Genomic DNA, 18,604 nt, shown 5'->3' with positions numbered 1-18,604 from the left:
CAATCGTGAGCATAAAAAACCATTTTAACAATTTACCGGAGCACCTCATTAAGAAATCTTTAGTATTTTCTTTTAAAATCAGTCTTCAGTTTCTGGGAGAAATTATATGGCCAGCCTGTGAGCTGGAGGATGACAGTGATCCCTTTTGGGTTTGTGATTAGAGTACACTGTATTAACTTCCCTTCTTTCCTAGGCCTGAAGGAGAACACATTTGCCAGAAATGCCCTTTACAATTCTCATAATACCTGCACATCTTCACAGATGTAACTGTTCTAATTAAATCCTGTCCTTTAGGACTACACAGCATTGCCCACAGAGACTGGAGGAACTGTATGACTTTCTTCTCTTCTCCTTTCTCCCTATGCTTGCTTGGGGTGGGTCTTGAAGACTTCTTTTGTAAGAGGTTTTCTTTCTTGCCTTATTTTTCTTTGCTACAGGAGGTGAGTGGCTCAACCTGTTGGGATGTACCTCAGGAAACAGACTGCCCATGATCACATTTTCCTTTGTCAGTGGTGACATACTTCAGGCTCTCCCACCTCCACCACTCAGCAATTCATTCACCTTGCAGTATTCAGCAATTTGTGCTCTTCAGAGCTTGAATGACGTTTTGGTGAAATGGAAGCTTCTGAGCTTCATATAGGGACATCTGGATGGAGCTTAATGATATGGGATATACAAGAAGCCACGTTGGTCACAGGAGATGATTCCTTCCTGATCTGAAACCCTTTAAAATAAATTAGAGGTGGTTGGACAAAAGAGCACTCTGTACATCTCACAGGATTGGGCCCTCTCTTATTTTCATGTCTGAAAAGCAGACAGCCCCCACCTAGTAAATGCTCAGATTTGAGAATATCTCCTTGAAAAACGTGCTCACCTGCAGCTATCTGAGAAGTACCAGTCTGAACATTGCCACAGGAAATGAAGTGTTTCTGTTGTTGTGGATATTGCAGAAACTCAAGAACAACTCAAGAATTTACAAAATCATTATATTCAGAAGCGGCTCTCTCTTCTGCATTTTGAGCCCTGGTAGGATCACATTTTGTTTTGACAGCTGTCAGAAGTTAAATGAAAGATATTCGGGGAAAGGTTGGTGACTGTTATTTCTGTAACTCTTGTGACAGGCACTGGTGTCATCCAACTTGTGCCACTTTCAGTAGAAAATTACTTTTTGATACCGTGTGTGTGCAGTGCAGTCCCTGTCCTGCCCTAGTTTTATTCTACCTCTTCCTCAGTGATTGCCAGCTTCCAAACTTTTGGTAGTGCCACTGTCCCCCTTTCATCTCCCAAATTTAAGCTATGGTTTTGCCCTGAGGGAAAGGAATTTATGCTATCTTTTTCCTTCGTATTTTTTCTCTTCCTAGCTGACACCATTTATCTTCACAAATAACTGTAGCAGTTTGGGGTTTTAGGTGACACCCTGCCAAAGGTCTTTCATGTCGCTGTTTATTAAATGTTTACATTTAGTGTTTATATTTTGAGGGGAATATTCAGAGGGGTTGGAGCACAAGAGGCTTCTATGTTTGCTTTGTTTGGGATTCACACTTACAGAAATAAATGTGATTTTCACTTTAAATTACTGTAACTTTAACTCAGAAGCACCTGAAACTTTTGTTTCTGTAGTCAACCCTTTTTATTGTTCTGTAATTGCAAATAAATATGGTCTCCCAAGGTTAGGTAGACTTGGCAGGGAATTTGCAAAGGCTTAGCCCGGGAAAACAGCTATTCCTCTTCTGTATCACACGGTGGCAGAAAGTGCCCAGCATATGCTCCGTGCTGTACCACTTTGGTAAGTCCTACCAGATAATTTCAATCTGCAGCACTTTATAAAGAATTTAGTATTTTGGAAAATTAGGTTTGTTTATTTATCTGTGCAGGAAGAGTTTATTTTACACAGAAGTAATACATGTCCATCCACAGCTTGTGTATTATGGGGGTGTGTGGGATTCACTGAGGTATTACATCATGCAGTAGAGAAGATAATGATATAGCTGGAATATATGTAGGCATTTAGTTTTAATTAGGCTTTTGATTACACATAAAAGTGCAATTAAGAGTGACAGATACAGTAGATTTTGGTAGACTACTTGACAATTTTTGGCTAGAAAAACTCCTGAACTCATGGCTTTAAACCAATGCTTTGTGCACTACTTCTGAAAATAAGACCCTTAACTAATCGTGGATATGAAGCTAATTACAGAGTCCTCCCTTAAACTACCTGACCAAGGTGTTTGTCTGGTATTTGAATGAAGCCAGTCAAATAACTGTTACACAAAGTGATTGCATAAAGAAAATGAGCAAAGAACCCTTCAGTTGCTGTCAGGGTATTTTGACTGTGGTCTGTTGGAGTTCTGTGTGGTTTTGCATCATTTCACAGCAGCTCTCTGAGGCTTTCCCGTGTCACCCTGAAACTGTGAGCTGAACACAGCGGCTTCCTGGCACTGCACGAGTCTGCGGGACCTTGGGCAAACCTCCTCTTCACCTTTCCATCTACCATGACTGCTGGAAATGTGAATGTCCCGAGCAGGACTTGCCTCTGATACCAGTTTTGCACTGCTCATGAGTGTTGGGGTCCTATCGACAAGTTTGAGGGACAAGTTACCGAGACACAGAGAGCTCTCAACATGTGTGTTGCTGCACTTAGTATTTGCTGTGGGGACAAAAGGGTATGGTTCCTGCTTGCCACCATGGGGGGGATGGCCAGCCTTGAGAGATGGTTTTCTGCACACTGGTAAAGCCCTGTGTTCCCATTAAATTGCTTACTTAGGCTCAAGATTGAAGTTGGCACCATTTGAAGGGCTCCTGTAGGCTCCGGCGTGGTGACACAGGCAGCTGTTTCCGTGTCTGTCTGTTAGAGCTTGTCATTTTGTTTCACAGTATGGAAGGTGCCAGAAGTGACAGGACTAAATAAGCACAGAGGGAACTGACTGCTTTATCTGGCTGTGTTAACGAATAAGCTGGGAGTGAAGTTAACTCCATGTGAAGCAGTTTAAATTATTTATTTTCAATCCTGGAACTGTACTTAACATGTTGTTGAGGCAGAGCCCTGTTGACAGGGTGATGTTAATGACACCACTGGAAACACATCACAATAGCTGAAAACAATTGATTGCAGCTATCATTCAGGGCTCTGGGTACAGCCCCAGCTGTTGCAAAGCTGGGCAAAGTGTCCTCTTCCATTCATGGAAGTTCCTCCTGCATCCACCCACAGCTGCAAATTAGCTCTTTGATTACTGCAACAAAATATGATGCTTGGTGATTGTGAGTTTCGTGTATCCCTCTATTTTATTTATTTTTGGTAAGATAAGTGATTATGTGACTTATCTCCTCTCCATTTGACATGGCATGTCTTAAACATGTGAGGATGTTCCTTGACGAATCCACCAGTATAAAAGCATACACCTTACTGTCCCTGTAAATGCCTTCCCACAACTCCCTTAATGACTCAGCACCCTCTCCTTAATTCATAGCAAAAGTGTTGTGTCCTTCAGAACAGGAAATTTTTGCGTCTGGGTTTTCCACTATTTGCAAAGGCTTTGGCTTCTACATCTCTACTGAGAACTGGACGTGACCTGACTGGCATTTGTATGGAAGTGCGCTAATCAAAACAGGGGTTTGACTTTCTTCTCACTTATTGTTTAGCATTGCAGTGAGTTAAGAACTTCAAAATGACCCCACTGAGAAGTGCTGGGAATACATCTACAAGTGAACGGTTGGCTACTTGCAGTTGGTACATTCTATTTTTCTAGACGCTCTGGTCCATGGTTAACGCAGTGAGAGATTTGGCTACTTGCAGTTGGTACATTCTGTTTTTCTAGACGCTCTGGTCCATGGTTAACAGAATGAGAGATTTGGCTACTTGCAGTTGGTACATTCTGTTTTTCTAGACACTCTGGTCCATGGTTAATGCAATGAGAGGTTCTGCTGGGAGAATGCACGTGTGCAGTGTTTGTTCTGACGCCTAATAACGCCTGACCCTCTGCTTGCAGGTTAGGCCAAAGACCCTGATTCCAGACAGCCTCCCGATCTCCCCGTGCAGAGACCAACCTTCCAAGCAGCCTCCCACCTTCCAGAAAGCAACCATCGTGAGCATCAAGAACCCCAGCCCTGCCCTCCCGACCGCCAACAACACCGTCAGCCATGTCCCGCCGCACGGCAGCGGGCAGCCGCAGGGCGCCGCCGAGCCCGCCGCGCTCTCGTCCCCTCTGAGCGGCGCCGGCGTGGCCTACGCCATCATCTCCACCTCGCCCAGCAATGCCGCTGCCCTCGGCTCCAGCGCCGCGGTCTCGGTGGTCAACGACAGCATCAAGGTGCAGCCGCTGCTCATCAGTGCCGACAGCAAGGTGAGCTCCGCGGGGCCGTGGCACAGCGCGGCTTCCCCGAGGAAAGAGCCACAGAGCAACGGGAAAGCTCTTACAGGGACCCACAGAGCAACGGGAAAGCTCTTACAGGGACCCACAGAGCAACGGGAAAGCTCTTACAGGGACCCACAGAGCAACGGGGAAGCTCTTACAGGGACCCACAGAGCAACGGGAAAGCTCTTACAGGGACCCACAGAGCAACGGGGAAGCTCTTACAGGGACGCAGCCAGGCGGGCAGGCTTTGGTGGACAAGCCTGTTTTCTACTGGGAGCAAAACGCATCCTCATGTAGACTGGCATGAACAGGACCACTTGAACTTCTCTGTCCTTAAGCCAATCCTCGCTAATGAAATCCCCGAATTCTGTACAGGCTCAGATTTCCTATAGACTCCCTCTTCAATGATACAATGATACTAGATCTGTTGACTGACCCCAGGGAGTGCATGAAATAATCAGAGATTCCCTTCTGCTCTTCCAGGTGAAGACCAAATGAAATGAGAGCTCAGGCTTTCAGAACTGACCAGGAGATGAATCAGTAGAAAGAAAATAATTCAAGTTATGACTTGTTTCATCTTTGTATTGGAACGCAAGAACTTCACCACTCTCATACCAGAGATAGATTCCATACAGGCTGCTAATGTACCCACCAGACATTCACTGTAATTTACTATTTTGGTAGTATTTAGGATTTTATTATTTACTATTTACTATTAGGATTACTATTTCTTTGTTATTTTACTATTAAGATCTTGCTCCTTTTGGTCTTGTTGGCAGCACAGGTTCTCACACGGCGCTAAAAATATATATATAGGATGTAGGATGGCTTTTGAGGCAAATAAAAGCTGACATCTCTTCCCCATTTCTTTGACATAAATTATTTTTCTCTTACTTAAAATGGCTGCTGGCTCAGGAAACCATCCTTTTTTATGCTCTTGAATCTTCTAGAGTGACTGAGTTAACATCTCTAAATCTTAAATTACACTGATTGAAAATTAGCAATGAAGTAGATGGAAAAGGCCTGTTCAAATCTAATAATCTTTATCTAGAAGTCTTTGGGAAGTCCTTTGGAAGCTTCCACAGTCCTTTTGATTATAGGTATAAAGTCATCTGTGTAGTTCTGTGGGCAGAAATTCATTCTTTTTAATTTAATAGCTTCTAGATAATGTCACCTACATCGTGTCAATCTTCATGGTCATTCAAATATGAGCAGCTGGAAATACTACCATAAACATGTGTATGAGATCTGTGTCCTAATTCCTATAGGCTCTAAACAAGACCTAATTTTAATTTAAAACTCATATAGGTTTATTTAGTTTACAGAAAACTGGACACCCACTGCTTTCACCATGTAAAGGCTGAGGAATGGAGTCTGATCTCAGCTGCATGAGGAGTACCTTCTTTCCCATCTCAGTGTACTTACTCTGAAATAACACTGGAACAACTGAGATCAAACTGGGCTTGAAAGTTTAGTAAGCCCATCTCTTCTCTTTGCACATAAAACAAATTCAAAGGAAAGACCTTAAAATCACCAACACCACAAGTGCTAAAGCAAGGCTTCTCAGCCACCTTCACAAGTCCTCCAAATAGAAAATGTCCCAATTTTCAGAGGCACTTCTCAAGTGACTTAGGCTGCAGCAGGTTTATAATGCACCATTAAGAATTGATTTTTAGAAACTTAAGTATGGATTTAGGACCTTAACCTAGGTATCCTGTTGTTTCATGCTTTTGCCTTGGGACTTACATTTCTTATTTGTGGGGTATCTAGTAACCCTTCAAAGAGGACTCAAAGGTCTCAGGCAGAAAAACCCAGTTTCATATAGTGAATTATCTTATTTGTACATTGTTTTTCAGGTTATCATTATTCAACCTCAAGTCCAAACCCAGACAGAAAGTAAAGTGGAGACAAAGAAACCTCCTGAAGAGTCAGCTCAGGGACTGCCTGCTACCAGAAAGAAAAAGGAGGAAAATCCAGAGGTGATTTTTTTATTTTTTATTTTTAATAAAGGAGCTACAATATGGTTAAGTCATGGGGGCCAAATTGAAAAATTCCTCTGTGTGCATATGCAATTACTTTACTTATGCTTATGGTTCTGCCAGCTGTTCATCCCTCCTCTCAGCCTCTGCAGTCAGGGTAATTTCCCTGCCAGCAAGTGCCCTGGCAAATTTGGTTTCACCATTCAAACCTTCCACTGGCACAAAATGTAAGATTTGGAGGTCTCATAATATCTGGAGGTCTCATAATAATCTAGGCACCCCATGGGTGTATCTGGATTTCCTGTGAAAGGTGTGTACAAGCTTCAGATATTTTCTTTTATGTTATCAAACATATAGCATCAGATTTAGAGGCTGCGTATGAGGTGGAATTAACATTTCTTTTGTAAGCTGAGCTTTTAACATCTTCTTTGTAATGAATCTTGCAATTTTTAGATTGTATTAGTATTTCCTGCATTTGCTATTACATGTCTTCTCACATGTACACAGATTCTAGTCTGAAATATATTAAAATCCTTTAAACTGAGTAAGAGTAGAAAGCAGGTAATGAGACTAAATCTCCTTTGTGAATTATACTTTTGATTTAAACTAGAAATATAAACTGCAAGTCCTTCCAGGAATGGGGTTTCTCTAACAGACATTTTGGGTTGTGACTGGCTGTGTTCACAATAGATTGGGTGTAATTTTAGGGCAGTTTGAGAAGTTACACAAACTAAATCTACTTCTTATGTGGAAATGCTCAGCTCCTGTGAACTCTTAAACCTCACTACTCTAATAAAAGCATCCTTGGAGCTGTAGGTTTAAGAGGATTATTACAATATAAATCTATGTTACTTGAGGCATGTGGGTGGTTATTTGTTTTACCATTTTAAGAGGTTCACATAGTTAAAACAGCATTAAGGATAAATATATTAGCCCAAAATATCACAGCTCTGTGTAGAAGCTCTGCAAAACTATGCTTGGGAAACCTCTCAAGTTTAAAACCTGACCCTAACATGGATCTTAATTACCACTGAATGATGGCACTGTAGAGCCCTGTTTTGTTTAACATGTATTTCCAAAAACTTATTTATTTTGTAGCACCTTATGGGCAGAAAGGCCAGTAGGCCCTGCTTAGAAGCAGAATGTTAGGAAAAAACATCAATTTTTCTTTGCCTCCATGGAAAAAAAGATTGAATAAAAGCCTTCCAGAGAGATACAGGAGGAGGCAATTGGACTGGGCACGCTTTTGATACAAGGTTCAAAAATGTAAGATTTTCATTGCATTGCCACAATGTAATGAAATGTAACTAGAATAGCTCCAGGACCTTTTGCTAAACGCAGACACTATTCCTACCCTATTTACTGGAGGTCTCAGAAACCTTAATTTTCTGGGTAGGGTGCTGCTGCTGTGCCCTGAAGTATGACAGTTCTTTTAATAGATTTGTTTGTGCAGCCATAAATAGGTAGGTCTAGAGTTAATTTCTTTTGTTCTTTGAAAGTAAACTTTAGTTGATTATCATGTATTTATGCAATTAGTGTAATTAGAACTAACATCATAATTAGTATAAATACATGTAATGACATAAATAGAACACGTAATTACAAAACAAAATCCTTTTATGAAAATCTTTGTTTTGCTTCATGAAAAGACATACTGTGTATTACAGTGAATTACAAAAGGGAGCTGCTCCTCTGGGGAGAAAACGCCCTAAATATTGCTTTTTGGGGTTTTTTTGTCCTTTGTTTGGGGAGGGATTGTTTGAGGGGTGGGGAGAAGGTGGTGGGTTTAATATTTTCTTTTTTTCTTGAAGAGACCTGAGTTCAGCACAGAAAGAAACAGAATTCTGCCAAAAACGTTTTGATCATTTAAAAATTCATATTAGCAAACTATCTGGCAACATTTTCATTCTAACATGTTTTTATCTAAAATAAAAATTACTGCCATAAGTGCTGGTTATTTAGTTACTGTTAGTTCTAATCCTTCCTAAGCACAAGAGAGACACATGGCAATTGTGAACTAAATGCTAATGTTAAGCCTGGATTGAAATCCTGGAGAAAATGAAGTGGTTTTGCAAGCTTCCTATACAGAAGAGAAACAAGAGACCCTGTGATATTTGAAAGGAAAGCTTTGCAGTGGAAGTCAGATTTGGAGTTGAATCCAATGAGCTACAGGGGTGTGAAACAGCAAAACCCATTAAAACAAATAGGCTATTAAAATAATATGCTTGTTCAAAAGAACACAGCTTGTACTGGTTTTTTTTAAAGGAACCATCTTTCAAGTCCCTATAAAAGCTAACACTTCTGTATTTAATCATGAGATAATTATCAAGTCCCCTTGTGATGGATCTTCATATTTTAAGCAAGTAGGTTGTCATTACATTTAGTTAGATACGTATTCAAACAATTTCAACATGAAGATAGGAAACTTTAGCAAACAGTGCAGTACACGAAAAATTTCAGTTGAGGCATCAGAAAATGTCTGCTTTCCCTACAGTTTAGTGTTGAGGTAATGCAGGAATTCTGCACTCCATTGAGAAAACACACATTGACCATTCCAGCTTCTTGGAACATTGTTATTACTTTTGCTCACAGTTACTTTCTGAGGGGTCTCAGGTGAAGCTTGTAATCCGACTCAGTTGACTGATTTTCATCTCAGATCTGCACAGTGGATCAAACATTCATCTTTTCCCTCAGGTGTGGGGCCCCCACTGTGCCTGGCTGGTGCTTCAGGCATGTAAGGAGGGAACATTGCTGAAATCAAGGTCTGACATGCAAATGAACACTTGTATGTAATTACCACAGATATGGACTGCAGAAATACAGTGTGAATACATCTAAATTGCCAGTGAGGAAATTCTACACCACCAATTTTTGATCTACCTGGAGAGTAGGGCTCTCCCAAGGCTGTGGAGAGGAAGTATTCCTGTCTTACATGGATGTTAGCTCATCTGTTTGACACAGGTATTTTCACAGATGCACGAGTGGTAGAGATGTCCAGTCCTGACCCTCTCATTTTGGTGAACCCACCCAATAGTTAGATATTATCTAAAATGAGTATTGGTTTTGCTGTCACAATTTCACTAAGTGAAAGTCAGAACTGCAAAGGAAGTTGTAGTTCTGGTGACTTACTAGTTGATTTTATCCTGAACTGAAATGAAATGTTGAATCATCAGGCTTTTCACAAAACAAAAAGGTCAGACTAATTTTGACTTAGAGGTGTTGAAACACGTTCTCCTGACACTCTTTAAATGAAACAGAATGTTTTGACCTTCTACAGCTTAAACACTGTTTTATTTGGACCTCAGTCTAAACATTTTATTTGAGGTATGATAATTGCATCTTCCTATGGTCTTCGTGCACTTCTTCAGATTTGGGCTGTGGGCTTTGCTTGCTCAGATTTCCCAAGAGCTTCAGTTTCATAGTCAGATTGTCTCTCCTGTGGAATTGAAATTCCTGAAAATGCCCCCTGGGTAACCTGACTCAACAAGATCCTTCAGCACAGCAGAAAGAGGAGGCTCCCAAAGCCCCACGAGTACCACAAATGTGACTGAAAACCAGGGAGTTGAGTTCAGTTTGGGCTTGGAACAACACAGCGTGATTTCAGTTTTCAATAAAAACATGCAATGAAAACTTCAGCAAAACCTTTCTGCAAGGAAAAATTTTCCAGTGAGAAATCACCAACAGAAGATTTAGAATCTGCTCTAATACTTCTCCTATCACTGCATCAGCATGTTCTGGAGATTTTTTATTATGAAGATATGTTTTGTGCATATATAGCTTAGAAGAGCTGTGGGTAATATTTTAGATCAGATTCCTGGCTGCAAAATGAGTTCACCAGTGTCAGTGGGAGATGCTTGTTCACTCCCCTTTGAGGAAAAATGTTGGATCAGTATATATCTTCACAGTCCATGCACACGATGTTTTTTTTTTTTGTTTTTTGTGTTTTTTTTTTGTTTTGTTTTGGTTTTTTTTTTTGTTTTTTTTTTTGATGGGAGGGGACTTTCAATATGCTTCTGATCTCTTGTTTAGTGTTGTACAGTTCATACTTGTTTCACTTCATGCACTTGCTCATATCCAATAAAAATAAAATTCTGCCATGTCCAGAATGTAAAAATAATACAAAATTACTTCACTGAAGAATTGGAGTAACAACCCAGCTAGCAATGTGAAATTGAACTGATTGAATTGACTGAATATTGGTCATGTGCTGTGTAAGATCAGCAGACATTTAGCATTGACTTCAGACATCTTTGAACTGCTAGAGTTTATATAGCCAATACAGGGAGAATCATTTAAAGTTCTTTACATTACTATGCATTCAGGTAAGATACATTTCTAAAAGACTTGTACTGGGTTTACTCTGTCAATGCTAATTTTATTTATTTTCTTACCATGATTATTATAGTAAAAAATCTATCCCATGTATTTTTTCCTTAGAAAATTGCCTTCATGGTAGCACTAGGACTGGTTACAACAGAACATTTGGAAGGTAAGATGGCATATGTTGATTTACTGTTCAGTTTTTGAGTGAAATCTTTTCTGTTGCTTTTTCTGCCAGAGCACGTTACTGAGGATCGTGTTCAGCTGGCTTTTGAATCTCTCCAGAGAAGGAGATTCCACTGCCTCTCTGGGCAGTCTGTTCAGTGCTCTGTTACCCTTCTGGAAAAGAAGTTCTTCCATGTTCAGGGGGAACTTCCTGGGCACCAGTTTCTACAGGTTGCCTCTTGTCCTGCTGCTGGGCACCATGGAGCACAGCCCGTCCATGCTCTGACCCCTGCCTGCAGACATTTATACACATCAACAAGATTCCCACTCAATGTTTCCTTCCCCCATCCTCTGAAGGGCATGAAAACTGAAAAAAAATGAAAAAATCAGGTGAAATATTACCTTTGCCTTTCAGTCTCACAGTAGTGGGTGACCTTACCTAGCCCTGCCTCCCACCCCGGGCACAGCTCAAGGGCCATGAGGGCTGGCTCTGCAGCCAGCCACCAGCATGCCTGACACAGGCTGTGTTTGGTCCTTTAAAAGATGTTAACAGCTGGAGGAAACAGCCAAACAAAAACCCTGCAGAGGCTCTGACCACCACTGATCTGGCTGATGGATCTGTGAGGTTCAGAGATGTGTGCAGATAAGCAGCAAGTGCCCTCTGCTGTCTCCCGTGTGAGATGGACTTCCAGTTCTTGAGCTGATTGTCTGCCATCTCTAGAGTTCCACAGAATAATGTGTAAAATAGTGGCATTTGTTTCATAAGATTTTACTTACTTAAGGCTACTTCTCACAAAGAATTCCTTCCCTCCATTTTCCCCACTTAGCCAAAAACTTAACTGAAACTTCTCAATTAACCCTGTGCTTACACGAGAGCCTCTAGCATGTCTTCCCAGGCTCCTGACTATGACTTCAAACAAATATTGCACATAAGATAAATGCAGTATCACACAGTTTTTAGTCTCTTCTCCAACCTTCCAAACATAGCTTGCAAAAGTTAGCAGATTTGTATCTTTCTTTGTCCCAGCTTTGTTGTTCTGAAATTATAGATGAGAGGGGGGGGAAAGGGTTTGTTTAGCAAATTTGCCAGTGGTGTGAGACAAGATGGGATGGCAGAATAGTTCTCATGGAGAGAGATGGTGCAGGTATTTTTAAGAAAAGTTCTGGACCCTGATGGTTTTAGTTATAACCTCAGCTACAACAAGTTGTTGTGATTCCACCAGTAAAAGGAGAGAAAGTTGGTATCTGTGTCAGCTGACAGTGATTCTTGATCACAAAAAGTGTTAATGGCAATTGATGTTTACCACCCATCCCATGGACCATCATTAGCAAAATACTTGGGAATTTCCAGTGCACTGAGTTTAAGTTTTATGTGCTTTAAACTTAGGAGCATGCTTAGCTACCTCGCTGTCTCAAGGTATCTACCATTTTTAGCTTGACTTCTTTTTACTAATATTTCCAGATCTTTGGTTTTAAGACAAGTTGTGAATTAGTGAGAAAATACATCTAAATTTTAATGTCTCCTCAGTATATGCTGCAGGTTTCCTGTGGGTCTTGTTGCTGGTTTTCAGTGTTTTTCCTCTTTAAATCTGCATTAAAAAACCCCCAAACATTTAATGTCCCAGTGACTGAGAATTTGAAAGCAGTTTAAAGAAATTTTAAGCCTTTGTAATTTTTAATCCCTTAATGGTAATGGATTGAAATGGAAATCAAAAAGCTACAACAGTTTGGGGAGCAGAGTTATAATCCAAAAAGCACAAATGATGACTGGTTCTTGTTTTGTTTGTCTAAGGAAAACAGGACAACATTTGAAGTTATGCAGATGTACAAATTATGCTTACAACAGAGAGGACCTAATTTTGAATAATTCTAAACCCTTTGATTTTATTGGAACTAATAAATTCTTTGTGAGGATTTATTGCTTATGTTTAAAATGCCAAGCAGTGCTGTACTCTGTTCTACACCAAGTGTGGAGATGCACATTTTAAACCAAACTGCTAAACACTCACCATGTAGAATCAATTCTTGAAGACAAATTCACTTTTAATATCCTACTAGCATTAAATAAATGGTTCTGACCAAGAGCTGTTTACTATGGAAAGGGTATTTTTTCATCACAATTGGTGGTTACAACTGTCAAAAATGTCCTTATAGCTTTCACATGCTAAAGGTTATTATTTTACTGCTCTGTCATGTTTACAGTTATCAGTCATTGCTATTTATCAGGAAGCAGTTTCATTACACAGTTCAGTTTATTTTAAAACTCCTAATTATTTCTCAATTTCCCATTTTTGGAATTTAACTCTGTTGAGATTGGATCATTAAAGGCTTATTCATTTGGTATCTTTAATTCACAGTGTTACTCTTTTTCTTAATGTTACTCATTAATTCTCTGATGAAGGGCTGTGATCGAAATATGTGGATTTCCCTATCTGCCTAGAAGTTTTTCACCTCAGCTCCACAGGAGCATCCCCTGCCTGGGAAAAGAGCTCTGTCCTGCAGAGCCTGAGGGTGAGGCAGCCTCCCCAGTAAATGAACACAGCTGCTTTCCTGGCTGGCAGTGCCAGCTACAGCTTTCCCTGGAGATAAATGTGCATCCCTCACAGAACGACCATGCAGGGTGTTCATGGGTGAAGGCAGCAGCTCTCTGGAGTTTGGCCTCCCACATAAAACTATCTTCAAATTCATTCATCTTTGTCAAATGTTTGTCCAGTGCTTAAAATGGCACGCGGGAACGATCAACACTTGAATAGGGTGCTGCAAACCAGAAGTGAGTGCTGGAGATGCAGTTCCCAAGTGTCACAAACACCCTGAAAGCTCAGCTGTATCCTCCTGTTGGGTTACAGAGACCTTGCTCAATACCCTGGAGGCCATCCTCTGGTGCTGGGGGTATTCTGAGACAGACCTCTGTAGCTCAGACATTGAGGGAGGACACCAGAGCTCCTGCATGATCAGACCATGTCCTGAGTTTCTGTTGGGTGTGCTTTGGGCCTCTGGGCTGAAGAACATGCTCCTGCCAGTTCCTCTCCTTCTGAGACAGAGCAAGCCAGAATGGAGGTGTCACCACCATTTAGAGTGACAAGATCCCTCTGGAACGTCAGAGCAGACTCTGAACTTTACCTTGCAATATTTACATAGGAAATATTTTGGAATACAGCACTCACTTCATGTCGTGGGATGGCTCTCCTTGCTGAAGTGTGTCTGGGCTTTATAACCAAAATAATAGGCTCTAAAAGACATGCTTGTAATAATCTCAGCATTCTGAACTGACGTCAAGAGCTGGAAAAAGAAATTCCATACGATGTAAATGCAATTCTAGCTCAGATCAAAGCAGCATCAAGCCTACAGATTTCTGTGGCTGAGTAATCTGCTCCCTCTCTCTGTGTTTACAGAGTTGAGCACATGGCTAGTGGTTGCTAAACAGAGTCCTCAGCGTGTGCCATCTTCAGTGGGTGTCACCATTTAGTGGAGGGGAGAAATGGGCTGCAGTCCAAAGGGCCCGTCTGTGTGCTGGTGTTTGCAGTGGCACACAGACACACACACGACTCACAATGACATTGTGCAAGCTCAGATTATGGAGCTGTGTGCTCCTGGGTGGATAAATCATCACACCCTGGTTAGAACTGAATCCAGCTGTGCTGTTTCAACAATGCTTTTTCTAGCCTCCGTGGAGGAAAAGTAATGTCAGTGGAATTTAGAAGGTTCTCTGTGCTTTCACATGATATGAAGCAAAGGCTTAATTGCTTTAAATGCTTCTCTTCTGTTAATAGCAGACATCAAGAGTACTTTGAAGGCACTCTGATGATGCTTGCTGAATATGTGTCTGAAGGGATCATAGTAAAATTCTTGTAGGGCAGCAGAAGTCTACCTTGAAGGAAGGAAAAAATAAAAAATGCCTGTGAATCTCACATGGAAAAGCCTATTAATGTCAAACCTTGAACTGCAGCAAATATCAATGCTGATGCAACCCAATTATGCTTTGGAAACTGAAACAGAGCACAAAGCTCAGGGGGCTGAGGCTAAGATCATCTTGCTTAACAAGTTATATCTACATTTTTTCCCTGATGAATGAGAAATGCACGGCTCATGTTCCTTTCCATGGTTACAGAAATCCAGAGCAAGCGTCAGGAAAGAAAAAGAAGAAGCACAGCAAATCCAGCCTACAGTGGACTCTTGGAAACAGAGGTACTTTATCACTCACTTTTTTTGCCACAGTTCTATGTCATATCAATAAAATGTCTAAGTGTTTCTTACTACAATAATGTCTACAAATGCAGAACCACAGACACTTATAAACAGATACTGATGTAGAAAAAAAAGAAAATATCTCAGTGGCTAAGCAACAGGTTTTCACCCCACAACATCACTTGCTCCAAACTAGAATTCATCTTAGTTTTAATAAAGGCCAAAATGACTAAATTAATGTGGGACCTAATTACTCTCTCATCGACAAAGGCAGTCCCTTTAGACCATAACTGGAGAACAGAAGTGCTGCATTATGTTCAAATGTTCATTGCTATTTCTCTTTTCTTATGAGCCAAATAATAAATGGAGATATTTGCTTTTTTATTGGTGACATTCATAAAAGGGGTGTGTTGGTTTAGGAATCAGTGTGGTCTGCAAGGGGTATAGAAGTCTGCATAATAAATATAATAATGCATCATTAAAAATAAACTGCTCTGGATAATCTCTGTTGCCTGTTACACCTTCACTGTTGCATTTATGGTGGTATCAGAATTTGGTCCTGTGTAATACTGGATTGCAAACCAGGTGTAAAAGCAGCATATAAATAGGCTTAACTTTGTCTGAATTTTTTTCTTTGTTTCTAAACTAAAACATATGCATTTATTCAGCTAATTCAAATTCCACCTATAAGGTTTCAGCACAGTTTGGGTTTACTGTCTGAACTTTCTACTGAAATGAAACTTAATTGCAGCCAGCTCTCTATTTAAGCAAAGCTTCTCTGTGTTTGAGTTTTCTAAGACAAAAGAAAGTGACTGTTCTTTATTTAGGCATAAGTAATGCAGAATTTCTGGTATGCCAGTATTTCAGATTTCTGTCTTTTTGGCAGATAGCAAACAGATGAGGCTAAGAACAAACCCACCACTGCAATCAGAGTGCTGAGTTGCTTGATTGATCTTTTTTTGAAAGCTGGGGATTTTTATACTCCACAGCAGCTCTGGGCACTTGAGTTCTTCAGAATTCCTCAACTATTTTCTTCAGTGCAAATACTGATGTCCACACATGCAGTATTTAACACAGCAGGAACTTTAGCCTTGCTAGCATTAAATCTGTAGCTCCTTAGATGTTTTTGTCCTGATAATTAAAATACCTGCAGCAGTGTTTTGTGGCTGTAGCCAGATGGGTGTTTGTGACAAACTCTATTACCTTGGAGCAGGGGTGGAAGGGAAGGTGGCCTAGGTCTGCTGCACCCCGAGTTCACACTTCTCATCATCTCCATTCTCAAAAGCATATGCTGAAATGAAGGATGGCACGGAGAAAGAAATGTCTGTGGAAGGCTCCTGTGGCTGATCAGCTGTGTCCTCATTAGGAGCTGTCATTAAGTACTGACCATGGGGAATGTCATTCCAGTAAAATGGAGGCAGATGGTTTTTCTCTGATCAATTAGCTGCTCAGACTGATTTGCTAATCAGTGAGTTGAGGTATTTGTGGCATTTCGGGCATTTTGGTGCAGTTTAATTTAGTCTGCTGAATGATCTTTAATTCATGATTGTTTAAATTGAAATTGCATACAAATTAGACTTTTTATTTGCCAACGCCCCTCAAAATGGCAGGAGCTCAGCATTTGTAGTGGTGATACTGACTTTGCAAAAACGTGATCACGGTCTCATGTCTTCACTTGAATGGTGTGCTTTTTCTTTTCAAAGATTTGTTCTTAAAAAAATGAGATACCATTTTAAATTCCTACCCTCAGTAGCCTTTTTTTCATAGGAAAGGGTTGCATTTTGGGCTGGTAATTTTTTGAAGAAAGAAACATCTTTTCAAAATTCATTAACAGACTGGCAGGCACCTGTCTATAAGAGAATAGTTCGTTCACCACAGAATAAATAATTTACTAGCAAAAACTCCTCTAATTTTCTTCCAAGCAGAATCTAACATCTAATGAAGGAAAATGGTGCTGTTTCCAGTCCTGCTGTACAAGTATTGGATGGCTCAGAGGAACAACTTGGGGTTGTCCAGACAATTAATGAAGCCTGGCTTGCTGTTGACCACAGCTTGAGCCATCAGACAAGGCTGCATGGGCTGTGTTAGATGAGTCAAACATCTCAGACAGGTTTGCAGTGCTCTCTTTGTAAATCTGGTGATCTCAGCAGATTGAAATCACTGCCAGCTCCTCAAAGCCCTGCACATTCACTTCTGAAAGGGAAATATTTTGCTAAGGCCCTCACCCATTGCTTGCAGATGCAGTATGTTCCTCTGAACTGCAGGCAGGTGTCACAAAGGTTTCCTGCCACAGTGTCACAGTGTTTTTCCTGCAGGTGAGAAATTCCTCACCATTTCTATATGTGCAAAAAAGAATAATAATTCTAGGAGACACTCAGACCACTACACTAAATTTGGAAAATAGAAACTGGTGAACATGAAACCACCACACCAAACAAAGCTATCGACATTGTTGGGCTTGGAGTCAGTTTTGCTGTAGTCTTACTCTAACCAGCCCATGCAACATATCCTGCAACCCCATCAATAACATTTACAACTTGTATTTCTCTCTTCTTAATAAAATCTAATGCACAACAAGCTGTTCTATGAAAAACCTGTTAGAAGGGTAAAACATGCAATAACATTTACAACTTGTATTTCTCTCTTCTTAATAAAATCTAATGCACAACAAGCTGTTCTATGAAAAACCTGTTAGAAGGGTAAATTATGCAGCTGTTTGTCTGGCTGTGTCCGTGGTCAGTCTAAGCAGCTTTTGGAGAGCTGGTTAGATACAAAGTAAGCCCGTGGAGATTGATAATCTGAACTGTAAGAGGCAGCCAGAGCCCTTTGCAGTGACATGGGGTTGGTTTCTTTTCCCTTGCAGCGGAAGCGCCTCGCATCGAATTATTTGAATAACCCCTTGTTCCTTTCAACGAGAGGTAAGCACATTTTTAAATGAGTATACTGCTATTCTAATGACATGTTAAAAATTCACTGGTAGGATTTCCTGTGAGTTACTGTTAGGATACCATGGGGCCTTAGTTTGTGTGATGTCCCTGTATTTTTTAATGTGGAGTGAAAATAGATTGCTTTTCTGGAAAAACAATGGAATGATCAGGCTGAGGGTCACAGTTGTGTAGAAATGGATCCAAAGCCTCTGCAATCAGTGGAAATTCTGATCTCTGGCACTTTATGCACCATGCAGTGAGAGAACTGATTGAATAAAGTAGTATTGCCAACCCCAAGTACTTAAAAATATGTATTGAAAAATAATTACTATTTTCAGCTTTTCATTTGCCTCTTTCCACCAGCTTTAAGAAACTGCTCTCCATCCTCAAGCACTAGAACTTTCCCTCAACTTTTGCTTCAACAACAAGGGCTGAAAACCAGTTTTTCTGATTCCAAGAGGTAGAGCCATAGATCTAGACCTGATGACCTTGAAGATCCCTTCCAGTCTTGTATTTATAAGAACTTCAAATCTGAAACTCAATATTAAATGTGAGAATTAATAGCTCAGAGGAGCCATTTGGGGATGCTGATGATTTGCTCATGGGAAGAAGTGCATTGCAGGAAAAAATGTGCAACACAGAGGGGTTGCATTTCTCACAGAGGGTTGGGACATGT

At 40.6% G+C, this 18,604-nt stretch overlaps 1 protein-coding gene across 1 annotated transcript in view; it reads left to right on the top strand.

Annotated features, from left to right (window-relative positions):
- Positions 1-18,604, top strand: part of PHF21B (PHD finger protein 21B) — a 153,194-nt gene that overhangs the window by 116,380 nt on the left and 18,210 nt on the right. The window contains exons 5-9 of the mRNA XM_063395272.1: positions 3,987-4,340; positions 6,209-6,331; positions 10,769-10,820; positions 14,925-15,001; positions 17,865-17,919. Of these exons, the coding sequence (XP_063251342.1) occupies positions 3,987-4,340; positions 6,209-6,331; positions 10,769-10,820; positions 14,925-15,001; positions 17,865-17,919 (661 nt within the window). The remainder of the gene's footprint in view (positions 1-3,986; positions 4,341-6,208; positions 6,332-10,768; positions 10,821-14,924; positions 15,002-17,864; positions 17,920-18,604) is intronic.

The sequence above is a fragment of the Prinia subflava genome, chromosome 4 (genome assembly GCF_021018805.1).
Source record: "Prinia subflava isolate CZ2003 ecotype Zambia chromosome 4, Cam_Psub_1.2, whole genome shotgun sequence".
In the NCBI taxonomy this organism is placed as follows: Eukaryota; Metazoa; Chordata; class Aves; order Passeriformes; family Cisticolidae; genus Prinia; species Prinia subflava.
Note: the sequence above shows the minus strand (reverse complement) of the source record. Positions and strands in the feature narration are given on the sequence as shown.